This window comes from Eucyclogobius newberryi, unplaced genomic scaffold (assembly GCF_026437365.1).
Source record: "Eucyclogobius newberryi isolate DKJ021-1_F unplaced genomic scaffold, fEucNew1.0.hap1 SCAF_13, whole genome shotgun sequence".
Taxonomy (NCBI): domain Eukaryota; kingdom Metazoa; phylum Chordata; class Actinopteri; order Gobiiformes; family Gobiidae; genus Eucyclogobius; species Eucyclogobius newberryi.
Window position 1 is genome coordinate 20,891,547 of NW_027315757.1, and position 13,230 is coordinate 20,904,776.

A 13,230-nucleotide genomic window follows, 5' to 3' on the forward strand; every position below is an offset into this window, starting at 1 on the left:
ATTAAATTGCGTTTGCCCATTGAATTCATATGCTGCGGAGGACTCTCAATTCAAAGCACATTTGATTTGAATTGCCAAACATTGCAAGGGAAACAGTCCTAATTTCTCTTCTTTTGGGCAGAGGGGCAGATTTTTATTTAGTTTTTTATTTTTATTTATTCTTAAGTGTGGGGAAAAGGATATATTCAACATGTGTAAATTAAAAAACTAACTAGGAGAGAGCGCAATTCGAGGAATATTTCTGTTCCATTTTTTCCCACTGAAAATAAATCATATTTTGTTTTAAATAGTTAATCGACAACAGTCTTACACTTTCATCGCTCCAAAACCTATTGGTACAGACTGGAATGTAATTTTTGTTGTAGTACTTGTCAGTAGAGCGTGTAAAAATATACATTATTCAACAAGTGGCAAGTTAAATAAAAATCACCAGGAAGAAGCGCACTTGAACAGTTTTGTCTAACGCTTACTTTTTTTTGACAGTAGAAGAAGAGCTCATTGTCCAATCAGAGCGGGCGTTGCACCAGCGATACGCATGCGCAGTCCAGCTCCTGTTTCATGTGTACAAAAAAAGCATAACAAACGTGTCCGCCAATCTGGTCTTTATTTCTAAAAGTATAATTCGATACAAAGTTGAGAATTCAATCTGTGGCGTCTCCATGTTGCACAGTGCCAAATTTACATATCTAAACAAAAGTGTGAAAGAAAACAACTGTAGAAAAGGAACGGTGGAATTTTGTGAAACGGTGACGACGCTAAATAAAAGAAAATAACAGTGTGAAGAAAAAGTGTAAAAAGCCCGGAATAAATGTCTTCAAACTACAAAAATGGAACGGTTGTCTGCATTTACAAGTCGTGGCTGGCGACTACGGGATCCTGAGAGCGGTCAGGACGTCCGACAAGTGGCTCAGGTAAGAGGAGTCTGGGTACCCCCTAAAACAAAACAAAATAATGTGCAGTTTAATATGTATCTTCAATCAATCAATCAATCATTATTCCATGTGTTATTACTTTTCACAATATTACTTCTTACTATTTTATTTTTCATCAGAACATAAAACAACAAAAAGTAAATACACAACATAACAACAACAGAATAAAATAAAAGCACAGGCAAAACAAACATGTGGGAAACAGCGTTTCCCACATCAGGAATTGAGTTAGAGCTCCGTCTACTGGCTGCAGAGGAATTTACATAGGGGAGATAGAGCTAGCTTGCCCCTGACATGCTAATGTTGGCGCGCAGTTGTAATGAACATGATTTAACAACATAAATACTAAGAACGAGTCACAGAAGATCTTTGATGTGAATGAAGCTAAATACATCTCCAGGTGTGTTTTTGATGCAGGAACATTATTGTAACATGGTTAAAAGCTTTTACAGTTTACATTTTGCATACAGTATGTCTCTTAATAGCAGTTACTCACGTGGGCTTGCCCCCGTGCATGCTGGTCTTGTGCTGGATGCTGTCCCACTGGACCCTGCCCTGCCTCACAGTGAAGGTGTGGCCCCTCTTGAAGGCCTCGTTCAGCCGGGGAAGAAGCCTCCGAGTCTGCTCACAGTCCGGGAGGAAGGCCTCGAATGTACCTCCTGTAAAAAACTCTCCTGGAGACGGATGCCCCTCCTTTGGGTCAGGAAACAGAGAAAACGGCACAAAACGATGCATTATTTTAAGCTTGATAACTTTTGAAATCATTGTTTTAACAAATGTATAATGAAGCATGAGCGTTGACATCAAAAAGTGAAAATCACTGCTAATATTTACATTTATTCCATTGATTTTGTCAATACAAACCCACAGTCTTTAATAACAAAATATTTTGAATGTAGAAGAGGCAGCAGAGTTAATCAAATTTTGATTTTGTTTTTTGGTACAAATATTCCACTCAACAGGAAGCATAGATGTGTGAATGCACGTTTAAGCCTCCCTTTGTACCAATTTCTCTGTATTGATTACGTTGTATTTCATCACAACTAATCATAAGGAAAACGTATGGACTGATGATTTAGATTAATCCAAATGAAACATAGGCCTATAGAAAGCATGCAAATTGATGCATTATAGGCACAGTATTTGTCCCAGCCCTCTCTCCCAGGTAATAGGGGAAGTCTCTCACCGCTTGAATGCCATCTGGAATGGAGTAGGTGATCTTGACAACAGGATCCCTTGTATGTCCGGGTAAACTCATGGGCAGAGTAGCATAGGTCATGTTCCCGTTTATGCAGCATGCTTCCCGGTCCTCTCTCTGGTCACACGTAAGGCATTGGACGTGCAAAAATTCATTACAGCTTGAACACATGGTCAAGAGGCATTTGGTCCTCTTCACTGTCGGTCCTGCTTTGTCACAATACATGCACTCTAACCCTTCTGTAGCTGCTGTAGTCTGCTGTCTATTCGATTTGGTTTTATCGTTTCGAGTTGTCACTGCCCCGTTTTTGATCGATTCTTGGACATCTTGGCCATCCAGTCCCAAACCAGCTGACCGGCTGAGCTTTTCCTGAATAACCGCATCTTTCCTTGGGGAAACGTGTCCAGTCGAGCCATTGACTTTCCCAATTTGCCCGTTTGGGGAATTTCTAAATGCCTCGGACCCACGTGACGTTGAAGGTTGTGAGTAGTCTTGCTGTCCAGGAGAAACTTGAGCACCGGAGAAAACTTCGAGGAGCAAATTAGAAACTTGAGAACAAAGATTTGTTGGCCCCAAAATAAAAACATTTTTGTTAGCGATTTCCATTGATATTTTCTTATACCGGCTGCGAATTTCAGTGTAACACGCCAGTAAAGTCTCATCAGTTTCATCTGTGACTCCAAGATCTTGTAGCGATAAATGTATGCAAATGAAATCTATACTGACTGAATCAATTAGCTTTTGTAAACCTTGCTGACATGCTAGGACTTCTGACCCTTTTGTCCCTGTTAAAAGAACAGTTGTATTTCTATCTCCTTTTGAATTTCTTTCTCTCCATTGGATCCCAGAAACTAACTCCTCAAACCTGGGTTTATAAGCTTTTATTATGTGCAACCATATGACACCATCAACAGTTATTTCGACAGTGTGTTGTTCTTGTCGAGTACTGAAACTGGACGACCTCCCTCTGCCTTTCCCCTTCTCCGTGTCGCTTTTCGGTGAGTTGTCTTGGTCCTTTTTTTGGACTCCTGAAAAACTACTCGTCCGTCTCAAGCTTGCTGTGGACTTCGTTTGCGCATCCAAACTGTCGGACTGGATTGCGCTGGCAGTGGATGTTTTGGGCCTTGTGGTGTTCTGCATCGTGACATCCCCACTCTTGAAAAGGATATCGCCACCCGTGTTTTGCGCATTCACGTAGGCGTTTTTAGTTGCTTCGGAACGCACGTCGTGGGCTACCATGGGGCCAAGGTGTTTTTTATGATTCGACTGCTGATGCCCCCTGATGGTAAAACTGCTCGCTTTGCTTCCCATTGGAGGCAAATGCGGATCTTTAAACTGCGCTGCAAGTTTTAACTTTGGGGATCCTTCCATCTTCGTGTCATCTTTCTCTTTATCCACGCCGTTACTTTCCAAAACGCCAACGCTGACGACTGGGGCTTTCGTTTCGTTGCCGGGCCAAGAATCTTGAAACCTTCTTGGACTCGTTACATTGGGTTTCTCCATGTCGCTGTCGTCGTGCAAGAGCAGAAACCTCTTCGCTTCGGAAACATCCTCCCTACTTCCAATAATGTAGATGTTTTGTTCGTCTTCGCTGAAAATAAGTTTAGCTAACTTGCTGCTCAGTTTATCGACCGCTCTCTTTAGGTTTGCTCTGCCGGGAAGGATTGCTTTTAAAAGCTTGTCCCGGCATATATTTGCCTGACTCTCCTCATACAACTGACTAATTTCTTTCCTCGCCTCCCTCAAGCACTCTTGTCCGTCTGCGCCGTCTCCAGAAGCGATTTGCAATAATAGAGTGGTCAAGCCTTCGTGTGAATAATCCACCACTGCGACCCCATGCTTCTTAAGGATGTGATAGTACTTCTCTCGACAGTATTTCTGCAAGTATCTGAACGTGTCCGCGTCTACCATGAGTGAAAAATCTTCTTCGGGCTCAGGAGGGCTTGCTGTAGCGCCTTGCAGTTCCCAGTCATAACCACCAGGAGTGATTTCTCTCTGCAAACTTGTGGCGTGTTTCTCTACAAATGGTCTTTCCTTTTTGTCCTTCTGGCTTCTGCTTTGGTCGTGCATTACCTGTAGGGACATCCAGATTCTTTTGTTAATAGATGATTGTGATTATTGAAGGGAATACCAAATAATATTAACTTTACTAAGATTGTATTACCAACTATATTCATTTTACGAGACTGTATTAAACTATATTTTGACACACACTGAAACTATGAAGGGTTTACTCCTTACACGCACATGCATACAGAGATCCCATTGTTCCTCTAAGACACTCTCTGATAAGACACCTGTGCCGGAGAAAGCTGCAGACGAGCTCAAGGACACTTCTGTGCGAAACTGGAGCGTTACAGAGGAGGAGACCAGAGAGGCGTATATATAAATTGTTTGAGCACACAGGGGCAGCCCGACACATTCGACTAGGGACAGATTTGGTAAGCGCTCTGTTATCTGTATTAGAATTGTACATGGCAGCGATTAAACATTTGATTCATTCTGACTATTTTTGATCCTTGTCCTTTCTTTCATAAACGAGCACGCCAACATTATTCAAGTGATAAATAAGCACAAGAACTAAAATCGTGACAATTTTAGAGTCAATACATATACGAAAAAATTAAACCTAAATGTAAAGTGTTTTTTTTTTGTTGTAGTTTTTTTGTCTGTTTATTTTATGTTTTTATCTGTTTATTCAATGTAGCAATTTTTTTGATGCCAGGGTTAGTTATGACACTATTAGTTATGTCAACCAGAAATTATTGATATATTTTAATCTTACTAATGATACGTTGTACTGCATTGCTTTATGAATCTGTTCAGACGGGTTTTTTGACGTTGACTTTGTTTCTGCTCAGGTTTGAGTTGAGTTTTTATTATTTGACAAAAATAATATTTTACTAATATTATTAGTACTTTAGTTGACAAAAAAATTTAAAAAGAGTTTGCAATTTTACTTATATTTTTTTAGTCTGTATAATCACTTTTTATATAGTTTTAGTCATCAAAAATATGCCATTACCAAAAACTATAAAGAAAACATTTTAGTCGATGAAATGCTCTGTGTCTTTGCTTTTGTTTTTGATTGAAACATTGCTTAATCGATAAAACTGATATGTTTTCGAGGCAAACCTGGCAACACCTCACGGCACACTAGTTTTCCCCAGCACACTGGTCGAAAAACGATAATGAAAGACAATTAAGGCTTTCAATGCCCATAACACCGATATTGGGACATCCCTGGTTACCTGTGTGTGAGGTAATGGCGTTGGAGGGTTTGGCGTGTTTTCGTCGCAGGTTTGTGGCTCCTTGTTTTCCGTTGTACTTTTTGGGAGTCCATTTTGGCCAAGCAGCTGTCCTAAAGCTGCCTGGACGGTGGAGTAGCCGCCACTTAATGTACAAAGTTCCAGATTTGAATTGTGGTTCACGTGGACATCCGGGTGGTCCTTTTTGAGGCCTTTCAGTGTCTTCCTCGCCGAAGCAGGGAGCTGGCTGTAGTCGACAGTAGCGGAGAGATGTATAATGATCTAAGAAGCAAATGAGGGACAGTTATTGAGAGATTGCGTTCACGTCACATGGGCCTATGCGCATGAAACAAAAACAAGCTAAACATTCAATGTCTTCTTTTTAAATAAATCAGTGGCTTCAGGAAGTGATGCCCTTATTCAACAGCGCCCAATGCTCCTGCCAGGTTGCTCCAGCAGTACTGAAGGATGGCTCAAATGAGAGATTCCCTTCACAATCAGTATCAGTTTTATTGCCATTGTCAGTGAACAATTCACAAACTAGGAATTTGGAACTTCGGCCTTAAAGGCGTAATGGACGATTTTTCGGCGATTTGAGATCGCAGGCGGAAGTGTGCATGCGCACTCCTCCGTGTGGACTGATACAACACACACGTGCGTTTGTTTATTAGCGCAACGGATCGTATCGCATCTCTCGTCTCCCGTAGATTTCCGTCTTCTTCTGAGTCAGCTCGAACAGTCTTTCTCCGTCTTCATTTTGTCCCGTACACTGAGGGAACTATATTATGATAGATAAATGCGCTTAGACACGCGGAAACTGCTGCTCTCATTGGGACAAGCAGATGCGGCGGCAGGTGAGCAGTAGGTGAGTTTTATGATTGATACGTGGCAGGACTAATCGGCAGTCCACGCCACGAGGGGAAAAAATCGTCCATTCAACCTTTAAGGTACAACTTAAATTGTAATTGTACAGGAACAATACAGTGTACCCTAAAAACCAGTTAACAATAATTCGATTACTAAATTAGTTGACGATTATTATAATAATCGGTTAGGTTTGATTAATCGATTAACTTGTTGCAGCCCTAGTTGGGTCTTTCTTGCACAAATCTGTGGCGCTTATATATGGACAACTGACAGTAAAACACTTAATACACAGCCTCTAGAACAGCGCAGAATTGGTGCTAAATACAGCATTTCAAGAAGAAGAGTACTCACTTTACTTCTCATCATTGTGGATCACTTTTACCACTGTGGGTCCACGACTGTCGCACACGGACAGCTTTCTTCTTCTTCTTCTTCTTCTTCTTCTATGGTGTTGTATGGCGGTTGGTATCCAAGTGTTACATTACCGCCAGACTTTATTCTTTAGACTTTATTTAGACCGCCCATTCTTCAGACTTTATTCGTCAGACTTTATTCTTCAGACTTTATTCGTCAGACTTTATTCGTCAGACTTTATTCGTCAGACTTTTATTCGTCAGACTTTATTACCCCCCCTCACCCCCCACCTACCCAGACCCTCCTCCCCCTTCAAAGTTATTGGTCTGGTGCTTGGATGCCGGCTGCTGTGGAGTGCCGAGGAGGAGGAGGAGGAGGAGGAAGAAGTAGAGGAACTCATGTGCTTTGAACTCTTGGGCTTTTAACTGAAGAATGAAGTCTAAAGAATAAAGTCTTAAAAATAAAGTCTGGCGGTAATGTAACACTTGGATACCAGTCGCCATAAAGTCTGAGGAATAAAGTCTGGCGGTAATGCAACACTCGGATGCCAACCGCCATAAAACAACAACAACAACAACAACAACAACATAAAACACCATAGAAGAAGAAGAAGTAGAAGAATTTAATGCACACTAATTCTTTTGCATATGCTTTATGACGCCTAAAGAATAAAGTCTAAAAGAAGTCATAAAGCATAAAACGGTCGGCACTAGATCATACGCTCCTAACTCACGGAAGTCAGAATTTGGAAGTTACAGAATCCAATATGGCGGCCCTCGTGGCGGCCAAAATCACAAGCGGGGTACATTTCCTGTCTCGCAGCATTGAATCTTCAGATTTGTTGGCCCAACGGTTAAAACGCAGCATGGGGTGCTGGAAATCCTGGGTTTGACCCCCGCTCCGACACAAAATGTATGGATAAAATGAACAGGTGAGCAAACATTTACATTTTTTCCCCTCGTCTCCTAACTACTACTAAAACTTAGGGTTAGGGTTATGGTTAGGGCTTAGGGGTTAGGGGTTATGGTTAGGGCTTACGGGTTAAGGGTTAGGGTTAGGGTTATGCTTAGGGGTTAGGGTTATTTATTTTAAGGTCAAACACTATCTTTGAACAGAATATAATACATGTGAAGTGGAAAAAACTGTAATGCAATGAAAAAAAAGCTTTTTAGAGACAGTGGTGAGTGTATTTTTGGTACGCACGTCGAGGCGTCTGCTTTAAGATGTACAGGCGTCCAACTTCTGCGTCAGGCGCAAATTTGACGCCCCGGTCTGAACGTAGCTTGAGAGTTTTGATAATTCTATGTTTACCATTCTATATTGTGTGGCCCTAGTTGTGCTTAGCATCACCTTGTCTTGGTCCAGGCCTCCGGGATGCGCCGCCACCGTCAGGTCATATCTCTTCCCGTCCACTTCCAGAACATGTGTTTTTTCGACGACCCGCTTTGCCACTGTGGGAGAGCGAGAGAGGGAGAGGTCACCGGAGCCAAATGAATCTCAGTACGTCCGCCATCCTGACTCGGCGCTCGGCTCAGCAATGGCCGCTCTGTCGGGTCGCGCGCCAAACATTCCCGCCGTTTAAATCACGGGCGACGGCCAACAGAGCACAATCCCTCACCGGCGCTCGCGAGCAAATAAGAGCGATGCCAGTCGAATAGTTCTAACCTTTGGGTAAACAATTCTGTACCTCAGCTGATCCGATGCCACCCGCACAAAGAAGGACTGTGTCAGGACCGCGAATGAGAAACAATAGAACCCGTGCAAAATGTCCAATTTAAAAGATTTCCGAAATATGCGGCAGAAAGCCAAAACAAGTTTGTTAATCGCAATATATCGGCTAAAGATCGGATATATCGATACAGCTGAACAACTAAATACAGTACAAGAACAGCGAGGTTCTACATGTGACAGAAATGTGATGTATTTCAATTAAAATGTGGGGGAAAAGGCTGATTTGTCCTAATTCAGTCCAAATTAGCCTTGATTTAGTCTCGTTTTGGCTCCGTTAAGTTTGATTTTGACTAATAAATTAAGACATTTACGTATTTATATTCTGATCTATCCGAAATGATTGTTTGAGGTCTTAACAGCTATATCCCAAATCACACAAATATCAAATGGCCCTAAAACCACAATAAATACATTACAGAGATAATTGTCAACTAATTTAGCAATGGAATAATCGTTATCCAGACTTTACACGGACTGTGAAGCCACGTGCTGAAAAATTTGGTTTCATGAATCAGCATCAGCAATCAACAACGAAGTAATTGTATCAGAATGTAACAGGAAACATTTAATTTTAGTGTCATTGTAGAAAAGATTCAGTTGTAGTCATCTGGACTCTGTTTTTGAAAAGTGTGTGTCATTAATAAAACTGTAAGTCTGCTCAATCATGGTAGTTTGAGGCAGCTTTGGCGACATCCGGAGCTACTTTAATTTAAATCTTAAATTCATGGGCCTTTTGCAGTCTAAACCACTAATGTATTCATTAAAAGAACACATGTTGGATTAATTGATTGGCTAAATAATTGTTTGTATTTGTACTGTATTTTCCGCACTATAAGGCGCCTTATAATCCAGTGCGCGAAAAATACGGTAATGAACAAAATGTGTATAGTTAAAATATGGTCTATAAGGTTTTGAAGTGCGATACATTGCACCGGAAAAAATCAACTGTAAACAATAATACTGAAACTGCTGACATAAAAACTAAAGCGGCACGATCACATAAAAACCCTTTTCTAAATGTACAATACCGTCAACTACAGTAGGTGGCAGTAAATGCACCTTTTCAGTTTCCAACCGCCATTAAAGGTAAAAGAAGAAGAACAGAAGTTTAAAAAACATGAGCTGCAATAAGAAAATAGCAGAATGAAACACACTGGTAGTTATTTAATATCTATAAGGCGACTTTGGAGTTACTTACCGTATTTTTCGGACAATAAGTTGCACCTTTTTTCATAGATTTGGCCATAGATTTCCTCTGTCACGATTTAGTGATTTGGGGTAATACTGATGCTTTGGTAAACTTGTTAGCATGTTCTTTATGCTATAGTTATCTGAATAACTGTTAATATGTTACGTTAACATACCAGACACTTGTAGCTGAAGGTGTTAGCGTTAGCATACGTACACCTATTCACCATGTTCTCTAATCTGTTATTATTTTAGATTGCATTTCAATATCAAAAGTCTGTTCTTGGTCTTGGATTTTATCAAATAAATTTCCCCCCAAAATGCGACTTATACTCCAGTGCGACTTATATATGTTTTTTTCTTCTCTATTATGCATTTTTTTGGCTGGTGCGACTTATACTCTGGAAAATACAGTAACAAAAAAGTCCTCACTAGTCCAAAGAATATTGAGTGTCTATCATTCACTCTTCAGTCTCTATAGTAGTCATGGTGACGGACCCGTAACTTCCTAAGGTTTAACATGTTGATGATTTGTAACGTCACTGACCTCTGCTCTCCTCGAAGGTGATGAGAGCAAAGACGGGCGATGTTTGGACCACGGTCACGGACTCCACGTCTCCTCCCCCGTTCCTCCTCCTCTGTTGGAAGTGGATGCACAGTTTGTCTCGCAGCGTCTCCTCCCGCACGTCGCCGGGCAGCCCCGTCACCCTCACCGTCCGGCCCCGCCCTGCCATCTGCAGACAAAACGTGCACTTCATGATTGTAAAACGAGGGAGAAAGAGAGGTCAGATTGACAGTGACACAATATATATACAGAGGATTTAAGCAGAACGATAAATGCCCTCAACTCACGTCAGTAACTACACATGTTGATATTTGGTGTTATGAGGCTGGTCACATGATATCTGCAAAACATAGCAATCGTAAAACTGGAAGGTACAACTAAAAGTACAGCAATCCTACTATTTAAATGTGCTTTTGTGATAAACTATTCTTGCATAAAAAGACCCCACCCAGATAACAGAAAGGAAACTGTGGTTATGTGGCGCCCTCTATTGGACGCTACTGCTACATAACACCAAAAGAAAGTAGAGCCACCGTTTCATAGTAACCATGGGTTTTGTTTTTCAGATCCCTTCAACCAAATCAGAGACAATGGCCCGAGAGAAATCTGTAAGTGCTACATGCTTATTTCCGTGTTGGTTTAACATCACTCTTGGCAACCCAACTGTCGCCTGATTAGAACATATAATATGCTATATGAGGTTATGTTATTAAAGTGTCGTCATGTACAGCACATTTCAAAAGGCTTCTAGTCACGATCGTGCCCAAAACAGAAGGTCTAGAAAGCCCTGTTTAGTCCTTTTCAAGTCCTGGTTTGGTTCAAGTCCCAGTTTGGTTCAAGTCCAGGTTTGGTTCAAGTCCAGGTTTGGTTCAAGTCCCGGTTTGGTTCAAGTCCGGGTTTAGTTCAAGTCTTGGTTTAGTTCAAGTCCCGGTTTAGTTCAAGCCCTGGTTTAGTTCAAGTCTTGGTTTAGTTCAAGTCCCGGTTTAGTTCAAGTCCAGGTTTAGTTCAAGTCCTGGTTTAGTTCAAGTCCTGGTTTAGTTCAAGTCCCGGTTTAGTTCAAGTCCTGGTTTAGTTCAAGTCCCGGTTTGGTTCAAGTCCAGGTTTAGTTCAAGCCCTGGTTTAGTTCAAGTCTTGGTTTAGTTCAAGTCCCGGTTTAGTTCAAGTCCAGGTTTAGTTCAAGTCCTGGTTTAGTTCAAGTCCCGGTTTGGTTCAAGTCCTGGATTAGTTCAAGTCCCGGTTTAGTTCAAGTCCCGGTTTAGTTCAAGTCCAGGTTTAGTTCAAGTCTTGGTTTAGTTCAAGTCCCGGTTTAGTTCAAGTCCTGGTTTAGTTCAAGTCCCGGTTTGGTTCAAGTCCCGGTTTGGTTCAAGTCCGGATTTAGTTCAAGTCTTGGTTTAGTTCAAGTCCCGGTTTAGTTCAAGCCCTGGTTTAGTTCAAGTCTTGGTTTAGTTCAAGTCCCGGTTTAGTTCAAGTCCAGGTTTAGTTCAAGTCCTGGTTTAGTTCAAGTCCTGGTTTAGTTCAAGTCCCGGTTTGGTTCAAGTCCTGGTTTGGTTCAAGCCCTGGTTTAGTTCAAGTCTTGGTTTAGTTCAAGTCCCGGTTTAGTTCAAGTCCAGGTTTAGTTCAAGTCCCGGTTTAGTTCAAGTCCCGGTTTAGTTCAAGTCCCGGTTTGGTTCAAGTCCAGGTTTAGTTCAAGCCCTGGTTTAGTTCAAGTCTTGGTTTAGTTCAAGTCCCGGTTTAGTTCAAGTCCAGGTTTAGTTCAAGTCCTGGTTTAGTTCAAGTCCCGGTTTGGTTCAAGTCCCGGTTTGGTTCAAGTCCTGGATTAGTTCAAGTCCCGGTTTAGTTCAAGTCTTGGTTTAGTTCAAGTCCCGGTTTAGTTCAAGTCCAGGTTTAGTTCAAGTCCTGGTTTAGTTCAAGTCCCGGTTTGGTTCAAGTCCCGGTTTGTTTCAAGTCCTGGATTAGTTCAAGTCCCGGTTTAGTTCAAGTCCCGGTTTAGTTCAAGTCCAGGTTTAGTTCAAGTCTTGGTTTAGTTCAAGTCCCGGTTTAGTTCAAGTCCAGGTTTAGTTCAAGTCCTGGTTTAGTTCAAGTCCCGGTTTGGTTCAAGTCCCGGTTTGGTTCAAGTCCGGGTTTAGTTCAAGTCTTGGTTTGGTTCAAGTCCTGGATTAGTTCAAGTCCCGGTTTAGTTCAAGTCTTGGTTTAGTTCAAGTCCCGGTTTAGTTCAAGTCCCGGTTTAGTTCAAGTCCAGGTTTAGTTCAAGTCCCGGTTTAGTTCAAGTCCCGGTTTGGTTCAAGTCCCGGTTTGGTTCAAGTCCTGGATTAGTTCAAGTCCTGGATTAGTTCAAGTCCTGGATTAGTTCAAGTCCCGGTTTAGTTCAAGTCCCGGTTTAGTTCAAGCCCCGGTTTAGTTCAAGTCTTGGTTTAGTTCAAGTCCCGGTTTAGTTCAAGTCCAGGTTTAGTTCAAGTCCTGGTTTAGTTCAAGTCCTGGTTTAGTTCAAGTCCTGGTTTAGTTCAAGTACTGGTTTAGTTCAAGTCCCGGTTTGTTTCAAGTCCCGGTTTGGTTCAAGCCCTGGTTTAGTTCAAGTCTTGGTTTAGTTCAAGTCCCGGTTTAGTTCAAGTCCAGGTTTAGTTCAAGTCCCGGTTTAGTTCAAGTCCCGGTTTAGTTCAAGTCCCGGTTTAGTTCAAGTCCAGGTTTAGTTCAAGTCCCGGTTTAGTTCAAGTCCGGATTTAGTTCAAGTCTTGGTTTAGTTCAAGTCCAGGTTTAGTTCAAGCCCTGGTTTAGTTCAAGTCTTGGTTTAGTTCAAGTCCCGGTTTAGTTCAAGTCCAGGTTTAGTTCAAGTCCCGGTTTAGTTCAAGTCCCGGTTTGGTTCAAGTCCCGGTTTGGTTCAAGTCCTGGATTAGTTCAAGTCCCGGTTTAGTTCAAGTCTTGGTTTAGTTCAAGTCCCGGTTTAGTTCAAGTCCAGGTTTAGTTCAAGTCCTGGTTTAGTTCAAGTCCCGGTTTGGTTCAAGTCCCGGTTTGTTTCAAGTCCTGGATTAGTTCAAGTCCCGGTTTAGTTCAGGTCCCGGTTTAGTTCAAGTCCAGGTTTAGTTCAAGTCTTGGTTTAGTTCAAGTCCCGGTTTAGTTCAAGTCCAGGTTTAGTTCAAGTCCTGGTTTAGT

At 41.8% G+C, this 13,230-nt stretch overlaps 1 protein-coding gene across 1 annotated transcript; it reads right to left on the reverse strand.

Annotated features, from left to right (window-relative positions):
• Positions 1–610: 610 nt before the first annotated feature.
• Positions 611–9,576, reverse strand: LOC140358787 (uncharacterized). The gene is made up of 6 exons (XM_072443834.1): positions 9,555–9,576; positions 7,950–8,050; positions 5,382–5,660; positions 2,119–4,203; positions 1,429–1,625; positions 611–933 (listed from the first exon to the last, which is right to left on the reverse strand). Exons 1-6 carry the CDS (start codon positions 9,574–9,576, stop codon positions 867–869), a joined length of 2,751 nt encoding a protein of 916 aa, XP_072299935.1. The 3' UTR covers positions 611–866.
• Between the last annotated feature and the right edge of the window lie 3,654 nt (positions 9,577–13,230).

What these genes read in the sequence shown, in the direction of transcription:
- LOC140358787 (XM_072443834.1), bottom strand. Translation starts at nt 9,576, where the DNA reads ATGGCCAAATCTATGAAAAAAG. An exon ending in GAGGCCTGGACCAAGACAAG is followed by an intron (nt 5,661 to 7,949) that starts GTGATGCTAAGC and finishes TTTGCTTCTTAG; the next exon opens with ATCATTATACATCTCTCCGC. An exon ending in ATGCACGGGGGCAAGCCCAC is followed by an intron (nt 934 to 1,428) that starts GTGAGTAACTGC and finishes GTTTTGTTTTAG; the next exon opens with GGGGTACCCAGACTCCTCTT.